The following is a 17,746-nucleotide window of genomic DNA, read 5'->3' on the forward strand; positions in this document are numbered from 1 at the left end:
TAAAGCCTCATACTTGTCACCATTGGGGTGTCAGTGCTTTGGGGCGAAGACCCCATTGCCCATCAGCAACAGGGTATCGGTGCTTTTACAGGAGACTTTTAGTCTTGGGTGGAAAGCAAAAGCACCATCCCCCCAATGATGAAAGGTATATAATCCACCCCTCTTTCAGGAACCCGTTTCTGAGCACCAGGGGTGTTGAAGATCCCTGTGCTTGTCACCAATGGGGCATCAGTACTTTGGTGCTAAAGACCCTACTGCCCATCAGCAATGAGATATTGGTGCTTTAACAGGGGACATCCAGTTTTTCGGGGGGAAACCCCTCTCAAAATATCCCCCCCAATGTTGAAGGGTCAACCTCCCTGCCGCCATCCAATCCTGGTCACCAGAGGCATTGGAGAGTCCACCGCCAATAACTATGCGTCAGTGCTTGACAGAAGGACTTTTTTCAAAGCACCCCCTTTAGTGGGTGGATTTCCCAGTAAATCCTTTATTAACAAACCCAAACATATTCCTGAAAATGGTAATATTGGCGAGTATGGTAATCGGATGGGTGGGGAAGGTGTCGCTTACATCTGGTGGAGTGCTTGCGCCATGGCCACCCCATTGCTAAGGTCTTCGATCGTCTTAAATGGAGCGCTGATGTTAAATGTCTGCAACTGTAACGAGAGAAAATAACGACATCAAACTCCGACAGAGAAAAGAAAATATTACATACCTGACAAATGTATCGTTCTCCATCTCACTTACCACATCTGTATAGCACCCATATTAGGTGGTAGATCTTTATAAAGTGTTCTCCAATCATATAAATCCCTACCACAGCAGAGCTTACAATCTAATGTCCCTAACAAATATATTGCACACTCTAATGATGATTTTATTATTATTATTACAGGTCTGAAGTCATTCCGGGAGACAAGAAGTCAATGTCAACGTTTTTTCTAAACAGACCATGAAGGTCATATCTCCACACCGAGGAGAGAACACTTATACCAGACTGCTATTTTGATGACATGACCCTTTAAGATGGTTACTGGCTATTGGAATATACTCAGTGGCTCAAGATTTTTACATAACTTTGTCCAAACTATTAACTACAGTATATTATTATACATGAATGTAAGAGTGACATATTCCACATCAATATGCAAAGGACACCAAACCAAACCATTCAGTGCACCCTAGGAGCTTACCTTCTAATGCAGTGGTTCTCAACCTTCCTAGTGCCGTGACCCCTTGATAAAATTTCCCAAGTTGTGGGGATCCCTAACAGTAAAATTATTTTCATAGCGTGGGTTGTCAGCACCAAAGGCAAGACAAGTAATTTGCGCCCCTAACCCACGGACATTTAGCGCTCCCTGAGTCCCTTCCACTGGTACAGTATTAAAACCCCTTATGGTACATTTTAGGATGTACCACTCTCTCTCTCTCTGTTCTCCTTTCTTTCCCTTTTATCTGTCTCTATACAATTCCCCCCCCCCCCCCCAATCCCTCTCTAGCCGTGTTTCTTGTTCTCTTATTCTTTCTCTCTTTCCTTCTCTTACTCCTTGGTGGGGGGAATGGGATGAGTGGCAATGCTGGGGGAAGTTCTGATCAGCCAACTTAGGTGCTCTTGATCAAGGTCATCTGCTGATCTGAGAACTGTAGTGGGGACTTTTAATGGCAACTATAATCACAGGTAGTAAGTATAAGGGCTCTCCAGCTTCTCTGTGTCTCTGACTTTGTGATGTCTCGTAGCAGTGACACCTATGCCGAAATAAGGAGATAGGGTCTCCTCCAGTCCCTCCCACTCAACATTCCACACCAGTCAGCTGACCTTTAGTCTCTGCCCCCCAGCCATGCCGTGAACTGAATGGGTGGCTGCGAAGAGGCTAAGTGGGCAGCCGCGGGCTCCAGGGATCAGCCCTGCTGGGCGGCCACAGGCTCCAGGGACAGCCCTGCTGGGCGGCCACAGGCTCCAGGGACAGCCCTGCTGGGCAGCCACAGGCTCCAGGGACAGCCCCGCTGGGTGGCCGCAAAAAGACTGGGAGAGAGGTGCCAGGTTCAGGAACAGCCCAGGATTTGGTGACCCCTGGCAAATCATCATTCAACCCCCGAGGGGGTCCCGACCCCCAGGTTGAGAACCACTGCTTTAGATGGAGAGAGGAAGGTTGGGGGCAACGGAAAAGTTTGATGCTGGGGCTCAGCCTTAAGATTATACACAACACTAGCATAGTGGATACAGTATGATGCTATCAACGCTCTCTACTCTGATCGCAGGTTCAATTATTAGAGACATGAGATCACATACATTAAATGTGCCATATTTGGCCAATGATGTCCAGCTTAAGAGCCCCCATGTATGGTCAATGATGTCAAGTATAAGGTACCCAATGCGTGGTCAATGGTGTCAAGTATAAGGGCCCCCCATGCATGGCCAATGATGTCAAGTATAAGGGCCCCAATGCATAGCCAATGATTTCAAGTATAAGAGCCCCCATGCATGGCCAATGATGTCAAGTTTTAGAGCCCCCATGCATAGCCAATGATTTTAAGTATAAGGGCCCCAATGCGTGGCCAGTGATGTTAAGTATAAGGGCCCCAATGTGTGGCCAATAATGTAAAGCATGGATGCTCAACCTGTGGCCCTCCAGCTGATGCAGAACTACAAGTCCCATGAGGCATTGCAAGCCACTGACAGTTACAAGCATGAATCCCAAAGGCAGGGTCATGATGGGACTTGTAGTTCCACAACAGCTGGAGGGCCACAGGTTGAGCACCCATGATGTAAAGTATAAGGGCCTTCATGCATGGCCAATGATGTTAATTAAAATGGTCCTCATGCATGGCCAATGATGTCAAGTATAAGGTCCCCTATGCATGACCAATGATGTTAAGTATAAGGGCTCTCATGCATGGCCCATATCCAAGTTTAAAAACGCCCTATGCATTGCCACCTGCTCTTAGGGGGGTGAATTGATCAGTCAGGTTGGAAGATGTCAGATCAGTACTATCCACAATGTTTAATAGTCAATGATGTCAAGTTCAAGGGTCCCCTTGCTTGGCCAATAGTGTCAAGTATAAGGGCCACCATGCATGGCCAATGATCTCACGTTTAAGGTCCCCCATGCATGGCCACCTGCTCTCAGGGGGGTGAATCAGTCGGACATGTTGGACGATGTCAGATCACTACTATCCACGATGATAAACAATGATGTCAAGTTTAAGGGTCCCATACATGGCCCATGATGTCAAGTTTAAAGGCCCTATGCATGGCCACCTGCTCTCAGGAGGACGAATCGGTCGGACAGCTTGGAAGATGTCAGATAACTACTATCCACAGTGATAAATAACACTGGCAGTATCTGTCAGGCCAGGTGCTCTCCTCCTCCACCCCCTACCACCAGATACTGGAGCTCGAAGGCAAATCAGTCAGATCATGCATACACATCCAGCTATCTTTGTAGGTCTTTAGGATCCTATAGGCTTTTGCAAATTCTAGTCTACTATGAATACCAAGACTACGACTACGAATACCAAGGTGTCTTTGTACCCGTGACATGCACATTGCTCTGTTTTTATGGTGTCTCACAGCTAAGTAAATATGATTTAAAGCCTGGCATCTAGAACTTCCATGCTGGCTGTGTTTTATCATAGTTCTAAGGGCAGAGGTCTCTAATCTCCGATTTAAAAAGATCTCTGTACAGAAAGCAGGAAGAACTACTGCCGCAGACTGCTAACACAGCATCTGGGCACACAAGGTCCAGGGCAATTAACTTTTAGAAAAATGCTCTACTAACCTAATATTCTCTATTTTCTTCCCAGGAGGAAGGAGTTGGTTACAAAAGGGGGACCAACTCCATATTAATGCTCATGATTTGAGAACAGAATGTCCAAAAAGGTCATATAGATGTAATGATCACTAGGTTTTGGATACAGTACGAAAGGGTTAAGGCTCCGTTCACACCTGAGCAGAGCGACTTTCAGGAGTTTATTTGAGAGTTTGAGCGTTTTTGGAAGTGCATTACAAGCGTTTTACAGCTTCAGGCATTTTTGTTTAGCCAATAGAAAGCAATAGGGGGGAGAAATTAGGGGTGGAGAGCTGCTGTTTGAGCAGAAAGCGCGTGACAAAACGCTTGTAAAACGATCAAGTCACGTGTTTTTAGGCCCTTCTATTAAAGTCTATGGGGCCATAAACGCTTGTAATCTGCCAAAAAAGAAGCTCATGTACTTTTGAGAGACAGGCGTTTTGCTTCAGGCAACAGAACGCTCATATGTGAACAGGGGCCATTGAAATAATTGGGATTTTGGCTTGTAGAGCATTTTACAAGCTTCAAGCAGAAAATCGCTCAAGTGTGCTCATGCGCCTAAAACCCCTACATTTTTGCCAACAATGTCCCTTGAGTCTTCCCTTTACTTTCTATAGAAAACTCTCCACAATTAGCTAGTAGTTGGTCACATTTATCTGGCCTGGTTCTGTAATGTTGAATACAGTTTGTAGCTTATCCAAGCCACATTCAACTGGACTTTTATATCCACACGGGTTGTCCCGACGCCTTAATCCAATCATCATGGAATGTGTCAATGCAGATGTTGGTTGTCCAAGAACAGGATGGGAGGTGTGAATGTTGTGGAACCATTCTCTTCTAGTTATACAATCCCATCCTTGCTGCCAGGTGTTATTTCCTCAATTTACAAGGCTGATGGTGTGAATTGTCAATTCTCCGGGGTAGAGACGTTAAAACAGCATTTCATGTGAAAAAAATATGTTTCTTGAAAGTTCCCACCTCTGTTCAGAGATGGTTGCTCCAGTCTGAGGTAGATGATTTCTTTCAGGCCTAAAAATGTGCACTCCTACCCCTTTTCCTTATCAGTTGGAAAGACCCATAGAATGTCCTCTTTCCCCACCAATGTTGGGATGAGCTTCGAAACATCTTTAACATTATATAACAAGTCCAATTTATAGTGAATACTACTAGCTTTATCATGACCTAGATAAATGAGAACCTTCACAGACACTCTCATTTCATGTGAAAAAAATATGTTTTTCGAAGGTTCCCACCTCTGTTCAGAGATGGTTGCTCCAGTCTGACGTAGGTGATTTCTTTCAGGCCTAAAAATGTACACTCCTACCCCTTTTCCTTATCGGCTAGAAAGACCGCTGAGTCTTGACCCATAGAATGTCTTCTCCCCCCCCCCCAATGTTTGGATAAGCTTTGAAACATCTTTAATATTATATAACAAGTCCAATTTATTGTGAATACTACTAGCTTTATCATGACCTGGATAAATGAGAACCTTCACAGACATACTCTCCAAAGTCAGGGAAATCCTCTCTTAGCTGTCACTGCAACAAGTGTCCCCATTGGAACACTATCCCTCCATTTCTGTTCTGGTTGACAACTCACAATGGTCATCGGGACAAAAAAAAAAAAAAGAGGATAAATCTCACTAACCCAGACAAAGACAGCAATTGGAACTTGGTCGAGGTGCTAACCCTTCCCTACTACATCAAAAAGGAAAGGTTTGGCTTTAGATACACTTTAACCTCCCTGGCGGTATGATTATTTTGGATTTTAGGTGCTGAAAGCGGTACAATTATTTTGCATGGAAATTTGGCATTTTATATTGTAGGCCTGTAATTCTTAACAATAACACATTTAAATCTGTCCAAACAAGAGTCTAGTAGATATCCCGGGTATGATAAAGTTTGAAACACAAAAACATAAATTATAATATTATAATAAATAAAAATAAATAATTAAAAAAAAAATATATATATATATTAATAATAATAAAACAAATTTCCCCACGATTTACTATCGCTCAATTCTGCAAGTGTTCTAATTTACTATCACTGTTTTCTAGCTGGTCTAAAGCCACTTTTGACGTAAAGGGACACTTTTTGGTTGCTATGGACAATCTCCAGTTTCCAGGCAGAAAGAACAGTATATATCATATAAAACTGCATGCAGGGCATTGGACAAAGCACTGGGGACAAAAGGGATGTGAAATGATTTCATACAGTACTGTAATCTGTAAGATTACAGTACTGTATGTGTTATGATTTTTAAAATTTTTTGAATTTGCCGCCAGGCTCCGCCCCCCATGCGTCGCGACGCTCACAGGGAACGGAGCCTGGCAAGCCTGGCAAGGAGAGGCTTCGGAGACAAAGCCCACGGACACTGCGGGGGACATCGCAGGATGGGACAAGGTAAGTAACGCCGCACCAGGATCCTGCACTGTAATCCCGAGTGTGGCTCGGGGATTACCGCTAATGGGACTGAATTTTAACCCCGAGCCACACTCGGGAAAACCGCCAGGGAGGTTAAAGAGGCAACTGTCCCCTTCCCAGGCTGGGCATAGGGACAGAGTATGTGGATAGCCCACACCTCCCAACCCCCCCCCCCCACAGCAAGGTATACTTACCTATACATGCGCTATGCTGCCTACCCACTGCAGGAGTCCACTGAGGGTAAGCTCCAGTGTCATAGCTTACTGAGGTGGATGATGCCACTGCCCCTCCCCACATGGAATAGGAAGATCACACCCCATGAGAGCTATTTTGGGGGAGAGCTGGGATGCGGCAAGGGAGCATGGATTGGTAGGTACTGCTGGGGAGGGGTATGGGGAGGTAGGCAACTAGCAGGCACTGTTACTGTGCCGTGAATAGGCCTTGGTTGGGTAGATGGTGGGCCAGGGTAGGGACTCCCAGAAAACAGAACAGAATTAAAGAAACGAGATATTACTATCTGGGCGGCATGGGTTGAAGGACTCTATAAAACGTGAACTGCAACTGCTGACAATTACTTATTATTAAAGTAAATGTGCTACCCCGCAGGTTCATTTGCTGAGAGTGGGGCTGAAATTTCCCTTGTCCGTTTTCCCTCCCTACCCATTCTTTATACCCTACCTTAACGCTCACCTCGTATCCTTTTGGCTGCTTTTGGAGTGTACCCAATATTACAAAGTTTGCTTTTCTATAAATGCTCATACCTTTTAATCTAGTCCAGTGGTCTCCAAATTGTGGCCCTTTGCTTGCTTTTATCCAGCAAACATCAAATCAGGATCTACCACTCGGTCGCCATACCAAGCTGGTACATGCAGGAACATTTCCAAAAATTGAATTCCTCATCTTGGATGGTATCCACCCCAGTCCCAGAGGGGGGGGACTGGATTAAAGTCCTCCTTCAAATGGAGCTGCGATGGATCCACAATTTAAGGGCACCAGGACTAAACAAAGCGATTTGCTTCAAACCTTTCTTGGAGGGTTTCTCATCTGGAGGTATGGAGAAGTGAAGGGCTGGTACCAATCCTTGATTCTCACTCTTCACGACATACCTTCTCCTTTTTTACTGCTTCTTAAGTGCATTTTTTCAACTTTTTTGGGTCAAATACAATACCTTGGACTGGTATCACTAAGGCTCCATGCACACTGGACGTTAAAGTAAGGTTATAAAAACGGCAGTAGTTTTGCAGTGAGTCTTTCAATGCTTTTTCTTTCTTTCCAATATATTTATTGAATATAGTGTATGAAAAATATACAATACATATTTCTCAAATATAAACAACAATGTAGAAAAGATTAGAAGAACAAAGCTCGGCCAACATGGTCTACACACAATACATATAGCAAGATGCAACATTTTTATTGGTGAGTATATCAGTTCTACATCTGTCTGTCCTTATATTTTAGTGCCCTAGAATCATTACCTTATCACTTATGTATTCTTTGTAGAGAGGCTGCGGCGCCAGGAGCCCGCCCGTCCACCCCGTATGGGATCAATTCTGCGGACGAGAGGCTTCCGACACCCCAGCCCCCCCCACTTACAAGTAGCAATGCCACTATCGCTTCTTGATGCTTTGCCAATGCTGCGAGGGCAACAACACCAGACAGGAGAACCTACGTGAGCTGATGAATGTGGGGAGAAGGAGAGTTAAGGATCAAGGGAGCAGAAGAAGAATAAAAGAAGAAATAGGGGGAAAGGTTGGGGTTGAGTGCACCCCTAGGAATCTTTTCTTTCAATGCTTTTTAAAGTTTTTTAGCGTTTTTCCGCATTAGCGTTTTTTTTTTTTTTTTTTTTCTTTCCCAATGGATCAAAAATGTTAAAAACCGCTGGTGAGGCACGTTTTTGAGCGTTTATCAGCGTTTATGAGCATTTGGCGTTTTTTTATGGTCAGAAAAACGACTCCTGAACGCGATTTTATGGCGTTCAGGAAACAGCCAATAAACTCCACTGCTGGTAAAAGTTCAAAAACGTCCATGTGTGCATGGACACATAGGATAACATAGTGGAGTTTATGGGCTGTTAAAAAAAAAAAGGCCTTAATATGGTATATGCATATCGTGATCGACTGTGGGTGACAGCTGATCTCTCCTCCCCCTGGATGGACATCTAAATCACCGGGCACACTAAGCCGTCCGGGCTAGGTAATCCGTGGTGGATTTCCGGGGTTCAGGCGTGCCTGTCCTCCACCTTGCCACTCCAGCGTACATGCGCAGTCCGCTGTTGAAGCGTTATGTGATGGTGGGCTGTGTGCGCATCGCGCCATTCCGCCGCGCTGACGCTCCGCGTATGCGCAGTTCAGGGCAGGGCGATGCACGCGCAGCTAAGGAGACCAGATGGAAGGTGTGCGCCCATCTGCCTCCATCCGAACACAGCTGCGATGGGTGATAGATTGGCAATCAGATATAACCCACATGGCAGCACACTTCTGACATCCGCTCTGAGGAAGCTGGATGTCAGAATGCTGTGCTCCTGTGGCTGAACGAATTCCCCAAGGTATTTACTAAAACTTCAATTACTGTCAGTTAAAATCTCTTTTCTTTATATTTTTGCATGTAAATGCATATTCAGTGGAACTCCGTTCCCTATGTCCTTTGTTTGCCTTTCTGTATAGCAATTTCCTTCAAATAAAATAAATTTAGGCTTTGGTCCTTTAATGCCGTGTTGTTGGACTGGATGTGAGGGCTGTCTTTCTCACCCTATCCACCGGATGGACAAAGTACATATACTTATTTTCTATATCTGACTATAATTTCATGTGTCTCCTTGGGGACTTTTGATCCCTATTGGGGACACATGAAATAAATGTATTTTTATGCAATAATTGTCTAATTTCTATGCATTCCGAGATCATCATATAGCTTACTTGCTATTTGTGACATACAGTAGGTCACTGGCAGGCTTAAAAAGACTTCTATACATCCTAAAAGAGCCTTTATGTCCCTACCTTGGACTACTACACGAATCCGGTAGTATGTCTTTAGTCTCAACATCTTGGTATATTTTTTACCCCAAATAGTAGGATATACATTATTGATATTTTCCATTTCTAGGTCGCCTTTCTCAGTCTTTGGCCTCAGTGCTCTTATTTGTCCAAAATCTCATGGTCGGGGGGAGTTCGCCGTCACTGCTTCTTTGATTCATCCCCAACACAGAGGAATATAAAACCTCTAAGGGGCTACTGAAACGCAACTTTTAAAACACAGTCCTTTTTACATTCTCCTTGATTTCAAAGATAGTTCAATGGAAAGTTCATCTGTGACACCACCCTATTATAGGTAAGTCTACCAGATATTGGATATTGTATCTGTTAAAAAAACTCTATTGAAAACAAATTAGGTTTGGTGATATTTAAATATTTTTTTATAATGTTATAGACGTACAATCTGTTTCCTAACAAAACACCCCTGAGGAAAAGGAAATAAACTGAAACGCGTCGGGTGAAGGACAATACTGGGCGTTATGCTTGGATTATGGGGTTTCTGGACACAGATTTGTCACAGATGAACATCCCAATGAAATTTAAAATCTGTGTCTCAAAAGTTGCGTATCAGTAGCCCCACAGAGGTTTTATATTCCTCTGTGTTGGGGATGGATCGAAAAAGCAGTGATGGAAAACTCCCCCCGACCATGATTTGTTTCCATGTTTAAATACGTAAGTGCCTATAAAGTCCGCTTAGGAGTATTCATTTTGTTTTTTATCTAGCCCTTGGGGCAATTTTTCATCCTCTGACACTAAAATTGGAGCATAATTCCCCCACTGACACCAACAATGGGGCACAGTTCCTCTCAGTGACACCAATGATGGAGCATGATTCTTCCCACCAAATGACACCAATGATGGGGCATTGTTTACTCCCACTGATGCTGGGACATTTTCTATTTCCAATGGCAACAGTTGGGTCCCCCAAAAGTCTGAAGGACAGTAAACTGTCCATTGTTTAGAAAGTTTGAAGACCCCCTGGTCTAGTCTACTGTGACTATATACATGGGCTGTGATGTGCTATATCATACCATCTAAACTTTTATTCTGTGCCTGATAGAGAAAATGTTGTTTGTAGTGTTTTGTTAAAACTTAATATACAGTGCCTTGCAAAAGTATTCCCCCCCCTTGGCTTTTTACCTATTTTGTTACATTACAGCCTTTAGTTCAATGTTTTTTTAAATCTGAATTATATGTGATGGATCAGAACACAATAGTCTAAGTTGGGGAAGTAAAATTAGAAAAATATATACATAAAACTATTTTTCAGAACTAAAAATCTGATAATTGGCATGTGTGTATGTATTGCAACCAATTACCTTCAGTAGTCACATAATTAGTGAAATGATGTCCACCTGTGTGCAATCTAAGTGTCACATGATCTGTCATTACATATACACACCTTTTTGAAAGGCCCCAGAGGCTGCAACACCTAAGCAAGAGGCACCACTACCCAAACACTGCCATGAAGACCAAGGAACTCTCCAAACAAGTAAGGGACAATGTTGTTGAGAAGTACAAGTCAGGGTTAGGTTATAAAAAAATATCCAAATCTTTGATGGTCCCTGGGAGCACCATCAAATCTATCATAACCAAATGGAAAGAACATGGCACAACAGCAAACCTGCCAAGAGACGGCCGCACACCAAAACTCATGGACCGGGCAAGGAGGGCATTAATCAGAGAGGCAGCACAGAGACCTAAGGTAACCCTGGAGGAGCTGCAGAGTTCCACAGCAGAGACTGGAGTATCTGTACATAGGACGACAATAAGCCGTACGCTCCATAGAGTTGGGCTTTATGGCAGAGTGGCCAGAAGAAAGACATTACTTTCAGCACAAAACAAAATGGCACGTTTTGAGTTTGTGAAAAGGCATGTGGGAGACTCCCAAAATGTATGGAGGAAGGTGCTCTGGTCTGATGAGACTAAAATTGAACTTTTTGGCCATCAAAGAAAACGCTAAGTCTGGCGCAAACCCAACACATCACATCACCCAAAGAACACCATCCCCACTGTGAAACATGGTGGTGGCAGCATCATGCTGTGGGGATGTTTTTCAGCAGTTGGGACTGGGAAACTGGTCAGAGTTGAAGGAAAGATGGATGGTGCTAAATACAGGGATATTCTTGAGCAAAACCTGTACCACTCTGTGTGTGATTTGAGGCTAGGACGGAGGTTGACCTTCCAGCAGGACAATGACCCCAAACACACTGCTAAAGCAACACTTGAGTGATTGAAGGGGAAACATGTAAATGTGTTGGAATGGCCCTAGTCAAAGCCCAGACCTCAATCCAATAGAAAATCTGGGGTCAGACTTAAAGATTGCTGTTCACAAGCGCAAACCATCCAACTTGAATGAGCTGGGGCAGTTTTGCAAGGAGGAATGGGCAAAAATCTCAGTGGTAAGATGTGGCAAGCTCATAGAGACTTAACCAAAGCGACTTGGAGCTGTGATAGCCGCAAAAGGTGGCTCTAGAAAGTATTGACTTTAGGGGGGTGAATAGTTATGCACTTTTTCTGTTACTTTGTCCTACTGTACGTGGTGTTTGCTTCACAATAAAAAAAAAAAAAATTAAAAGTTGTGGGCATGTTCTTTAAATTAAATGATGCAAACCCTCAAACAATCCATGTTAATTCCAGGTTGTGAGGCATCAAAACATGAAAAATGCCAAGGGGGGTGAATACTTTTGCAAGGCACTGTAGTTTTTTTGTTAAAACAAAAAAAAAAAAAAACAAAAAGACAGAAAAGGTTTATTTATTGTATGTTATGGCCTCCCACTATACTCCACGCCTGTCATTCAATGCAGAGGAGTGGTTGGGGAACGCAAATCCCGAACGAACACTCTGCGGAGTAAATATTTCAATAATGAATGTAATTCACACTTTGGAATCTTCTGATTACAATTAGTTCCTCTAAACTGCATCCTCTTTCAGACTGTAAACACACCCAGGAGCCACCAGAACCGGTTCTACGAGTCCTCTGTATACACTCATCCTTGTCCAACAGATGCCAAGAGTCACATGTACATAACCTAAAAAATTATACCGATCAGCTGGCTGAATTCACAGATTTGAAATGTATTCTCAGGCTCAGTACATCAGATATAAAGGGCCCTGTGACAACGAGTGATGGTCCAATTCAGAACATTGGCTACATTTGACCTCCTAGAGATAATGAGAACTTCCAGGAGGCCAAGGCTCTTGTAACTGGCCGGGAAGGTTGATGTGAAGATCTGAATCCTGTATGCTTTTATGTAAAAGATTGAAATGTTCCCACTTGTTTAAGGAAACGGTTGTTATAGATTGCCATCAACGCCGAGAGGTCCCCCAACATCTAAGAATAAGAAGTCACATTTTGTGCCCTACTGTCCTCCTAGCTGTTGACTGTGCCGACCACCCACAGTACGTTTACATAATTATTTTGACGTTTAATACCGGGGGTTAAACCCAGGATTTTTGTTCTGTGTGCGATTCCGCGTCAGATAAAAGTGACCCCGGCGGCGGATTTGCCACGGGATCAATTTTAGAGGCGGTGGAAGAGGTGCCCCCTCCCGCCGCTTTTAGGTCGTTTCCGGGTTTACCGGAGCCGTCGGTAAACCTGGAAACGATTCGATCCATTCGATGGATGGGCAGGAAGTCGAGTGAGGGCAAGATGGGCTCCCCCCACTCAGTTCTAGGACCTTGTAGGACTGGAGCGACCTCCGGCGTCATTTATGGTTCTCAGGCTTAAAGAGATGATTTTTTTAATTTTTTTTAAAGTCAGTGTCATAAAAAAAAAAATTTCTTTTGTTTTTAAAGGTAAAATGAGAGATCTGGGGTCTTTTTGACCCCAGATCTCCCAATAAAAAAAGGACCTGTCATCCTTATTTCTATCACAAGGGGTGTTTACATTTCTTGTAATAGGAAAAAAAGTGATCCAAAATAAATAAAAGGGACAGTGTAAAAATAAAAAGGAAAATAAATAAGTAAGTCGCGTCCGCATATGTAAACGGTGTTCAAACCACATATGTGAGGTATCGCCGCGATCGTCAGAGCAAGAGAAATAATTCTAGCACTAGACCTCCTCTGTAACTCTAAACAGGTAACCTGTAAAAAAAATTTAAAGCGTCGCCCATGGGAGATTTTTAAGTACCGTAGTTTGTCGCATTTCTACGAGTGTGCACAATTTTAAAGCATGACATGTTAGGTATCTATTTACTCGGCGTAATCTTTCACATTATACAAAAAAAAAAAATTGGGCAAATTTTAATGTGTTTTTTTTTATTATTCATTAAAGTGTATTTTTTCCCCAAAAATTGCGTTTGAAAGACCGCTGCGCAAATACAGTGTGACATAAAATATTGCAACAAGCGCCATTTTATCCTGTAGGATCCCTGCTAAAAAAAAAAATACACATATATATATATATATGTATGTATGGATTCATATATATAATTCCAACATTAATTTTATTCCATTTGTTACTTTTGTATGCACATGACTCCAGTCGATATCGTCCAATCAGCTCTTTCCATTTCTCTTTGTGGGTCGGACTAGCAGGGATAACTCAGAGTACATAAGTAATCTCCCAAAATAACAAATTAACACGTTAAAACGGAAAAAGTCAATCTTCCAAAAAACCTTCTGAAAATATGAATCGATCCAGAATAATCAATATATGAAATGAATTCCGATAACAAGCCGTTCTAAGTCCTGGTTCACACTAAGGCGACCGGTCAGGCCACTAAACCGACTGACAAGTCGCGCTCCATGCAGTGCAATGGAACTGTTCTAATCAGAGCGACTCAAGTCGCCCCGACTTAGAAACAAGTTCCTGCACTACTTTGGGGGGCGACTTCGGAGCGGCTTGCATTGACTTCTATTACAGAATTAATTTGCAAGCCGCGCTGGAGTCACGCTGTATGGGGCGGCTTCAGAGGCGCACAACTTTGAAGCCGCCCCAGTGTGAAGCAGCACCAACACAATGAATGTGACGCAACAAAATGATTTACTTAACAAAGGAATACAAAATGAAACACATTTTCCATCCAGCACATCTCTACTATCTAGGTAGCTGCAAACTTTGAAAGCACCTGAGATATCTGCGTTCCTTGTTGCTGGACTGTGTTCCTTGCTCCACATATCGTGCTGTTTTCACATCTCTACGCAGAGAGTTGACAACATTTCCCACCTTCCGCCATGTACACCGAGAAATTAACACCTATGTAGATTTCAAGACACCAAGAATGGGATTATGTAACTAGAACGGGGCGGTTCCTCAACGTTCACACCTCCCGTCCTGTTCATCTACACATTCCACGGTGACTGGATTATGGTGGTGCCACCTGTGTGACTATAAATCCTGGGGTATCTTCCTGACGCACATTAGGAAGTGGGCTTGGAAAAGCTACGAAATGTCTTCAGAATTACAGAACAAGTGCAGTGAAATGTGACAAACTACTACTAGATCCACCATAGCCTGGATAAATGAGAACTTTCACGCTTCTATTTAAATACTATATGGTCAAAAGTATTGGGACGCCTGCTTTTACACGCACATGAACTTTAATGGCATCCCAGTCTTAGTCCGTAGGGTTCAATATTGAGTTGGCCCACCCTTTGCAGCTATAACAGCTTCAACTCTTCTGGGAAGGCCGTCCACAAGGTTTAGGAGTGTGTCTATGGGAATGTTTGACCATTCTTCCAGAAGCGCATTTGTGAGGTCAGGCACTGATGTTGGACGAGAAGGCCTGGCTCGCAGTCTCCGATCTAATTCATCCCAAAGGAGTTCTATTGGGTTGAGGTCAAGACTCTGTGCAGGCCAGTCAAGTTCCTCCACCCCAAACTCACTCATCCATGTCTTTATGGACCTTGCTTTGTGCACTGGTGCGCAGTCATGTTGGAACAGGAAGGGGCCGTCCCCAAACTGTTCCCACAAAGTTGGGAGCATGAAATTTACAAAATGTCTTGGTATGCTGACGCCTTAAAGCGGGGTTCCACCCAAATTTTGAACATTATCTCTATGCATTCCCTTCCTTGCCTAGATGCTGACATGCTGTGTAAAAAAAATTTAAAATCGCCGTAATTACCTTTTTTTTTCTAATCTTCTTAGCACTTCCTGGTTTTCCTCCCATGGGAGTAGGCGTGTTTCTAGCCTCTCCCAGACCTCCCACAGTCCCCTGGGAGCTAGTCTCAGGCTTCCCAGCATGCATTGTGCAACAGCGTCATCACAACATCTCGGTGAATGCTGGGAGCACAGCATTCACTGCATCCAGGAAATACATGCTTGTGGGCTTCAAAATGCCCACAATGAAGATGGAAACCGCCTGCAGTGAATTTTATAAGTTATTCTTTACAACGAAATCGGACACAGGCGGACTTATTACACAGAACATGTGAGTAGATAATCATGAGAAGAAAAGTTTGTGAATGAACTCCAAAAAAAAAAAAACGATAGATAGGTGGACCCCCCGCTTTAAGAATTCCCTTCACTGGAACTAAGGGGCCAAGCCCAACCTCTGAAAAACAACCCCACACCATAATCCCCCTTCCACCATATGATTTGGACCAGTGCACAAAGTCGAAGCTGTTATAGCTGCAAAGGGTGGGCCAAGTCAATACGGAACCCTACGGACTAAGACTGGGATGCCATTAACCACTTAAGGACCGGAAGGATTTGCCCCCTTAATGACCAGGCCATTTTTTACGATACGGCACTGCGTTGTTTTAACTGACAATTGCACAGTCGTGCAGCGCTGTACCCAAACAAAATTGACGTCCTTTTTTCCCCTCAAATAGAGCTTTCTTTTGGTGGTATTTGATCACCTCTGCGGTTTTTATTTTTTGTGCTATAAACAAACAAAGAGAGACAATGTTGAAAAAAAAAACTTTTATTTATTTTTTGCTATAATACATATCCCAAAAAAAATATATAAAAAACAATTTTTTTTCACCAGTTTAGGCCGATATATATTCTTTTACATTTTTTTTTTACCAAAAATATCGCAATAGACGTATATTGATTGGTTTGCGCAAAAGTTATCGCGTCTACAGTACAAACTACGGGATAGATTTAGGGACTTTTATTTATTTTTTATTGTTTTTTCTAGTAATGGCGGCGATCTGCGATTTTTAGCAGGACTGTGACATTGCGGCGGACAAATCTGACCCCAAATTACACTTTTTGGGGACCGGTGACATTATTACATTGATCAGCGCTGGCAGGGAAGGGGTTAACTGTGTTCCCTGGGTGTGTTCTAACTGTAGGGGGGGGGATGGGCTGCCTAGGACAGAGATCACTGTTCCCGATCACTGGGAACAGAAGATCTCTGACATATCTCCTGTCAGAACGGGGATCCGCTTGTATACACTGGTAGATTCCCGTTCTGCCTCTGTACTAGGCGATGGCAGACATCGAGTCCGCCCGACCCACAGGCACGCTCCTGGAGCGAGAGCGTGCCACGCGCCCACCACTGCGTGAGCTATGGCGATTCGCGCAACGCTGCCAACCTGCCGCAGTATATCTACGTGAGCTGGTTGGCAAGTGGTTAAAAACTTCATGTGCGTGTAAAGGCAGGTGTCCCAATACTTTTGACAATATAGCGTATATATACATATGGTGTAATTTTTTAGAGCCAGCGCCTGAATTTCATGTAGAAGTGATCCGATCGAATGTAGAGCGGCCCGATCACTTTTACAGGGCTCAGGAGGCCCCTCCCCCCCACTCCAACCGGGGAGTCTGGGACCGCTGCAGGCAGCCGGCTGTTCCTCCCTCTCCTCTGTGACGAATGAAGCCGGAAGCGACAAGGATTTTGTCACATCCCATTTTGCTGCTGTGCTTCCCTGACTGGCCGAGGGAAGCAGACGATCTGTGTTTAATCGGCTGCCTTGAATGGCATGGGAGAGATCAGGGGTCTAATAGACCCCTGATCCCTCCATAAAGTGCACCTGTCATTGCGCAAGCTATCACAAGGGCTGTTGTTCAGTCTCTATGATAGCAATAAAGTTGAATTTAAAAAAAAAAAAAAAGAGAAAAAAAATATTCTAAAAAGTTTTAAAAAAAATTAAATAATAAAAAAAAAAAAAAAAAAATGAAAAGCATCCCCCTCCCCCCGTATGCAACACGCACCCCCCCACCCCGCATGCAGTTGATTACACCACACATTGACAAAGCAAAGAACCGTGATGAAGTGCTCAAACTATCCTGTGTCCAAATATGAGACGGCTGTGCTCAGTATTACTGGATACAAAAAATAATAATAAAATTTGTTTTGTGTCTCTTTAAATTATAAACTCACATTTTTATTTTATTTTTTTTTAAAGAGACAGTGTAGCACGGTTTGTTTATATATGTTTTATTATACTACACAGATGAGGTATCGCAGCGAACATCGCCCCCTGCCCCCTTCCTCCCCTGATTGGTTGACCGACTTTGATTGACAGCCGCGGGAGCCAATGGCGCCGCTGCTGTGTCTCAGCCAATCAGGAGAAGTGTCCCAGACATTCGTGGACATCGCTG

The 17,746-nt window shown here is 43.6% G+C and overlaps 1 protein-coding gene across 1 annotated transcript in view; it reads right to left on the reverse strand.

Annotated features, from left to right (window-relative positions):
• Positions 1 to 17,746, reverse strand: part of HOOK1 (hook microtubule tethering protein 1) — a 116,786-nt gene that overhangs the window by 72,406 nt on the left and 26,634 nt on the right. Inside the window, exon 2 of the mRNA XM_073593855.1 lies at positions 571 to 656. Coding sequence (XP_073449956.1) covers positions 571 to 656 — 86 coding nt within the window. The remainder of the gene's footprint in view (positions 1 to 570; positions 657 to 17,746) is intronic.

This window comes from Aquarana catesbeiana, linkage group LG07 (genome assembly GCF_042186555.1).
Source record: "Aquarana catesbeiana isolate 2022-GZ linkage group LG07, ASM4218655v1, whole genome shotgun sequence".
In the NCBI taxonomy this organism is placed as follows: domain Eukaryota; kingdom Metazoa; phylum Chordata; class Amphibia; order Anura; family Ranidae; genus Aquarana; species Aquarana catesbeiana.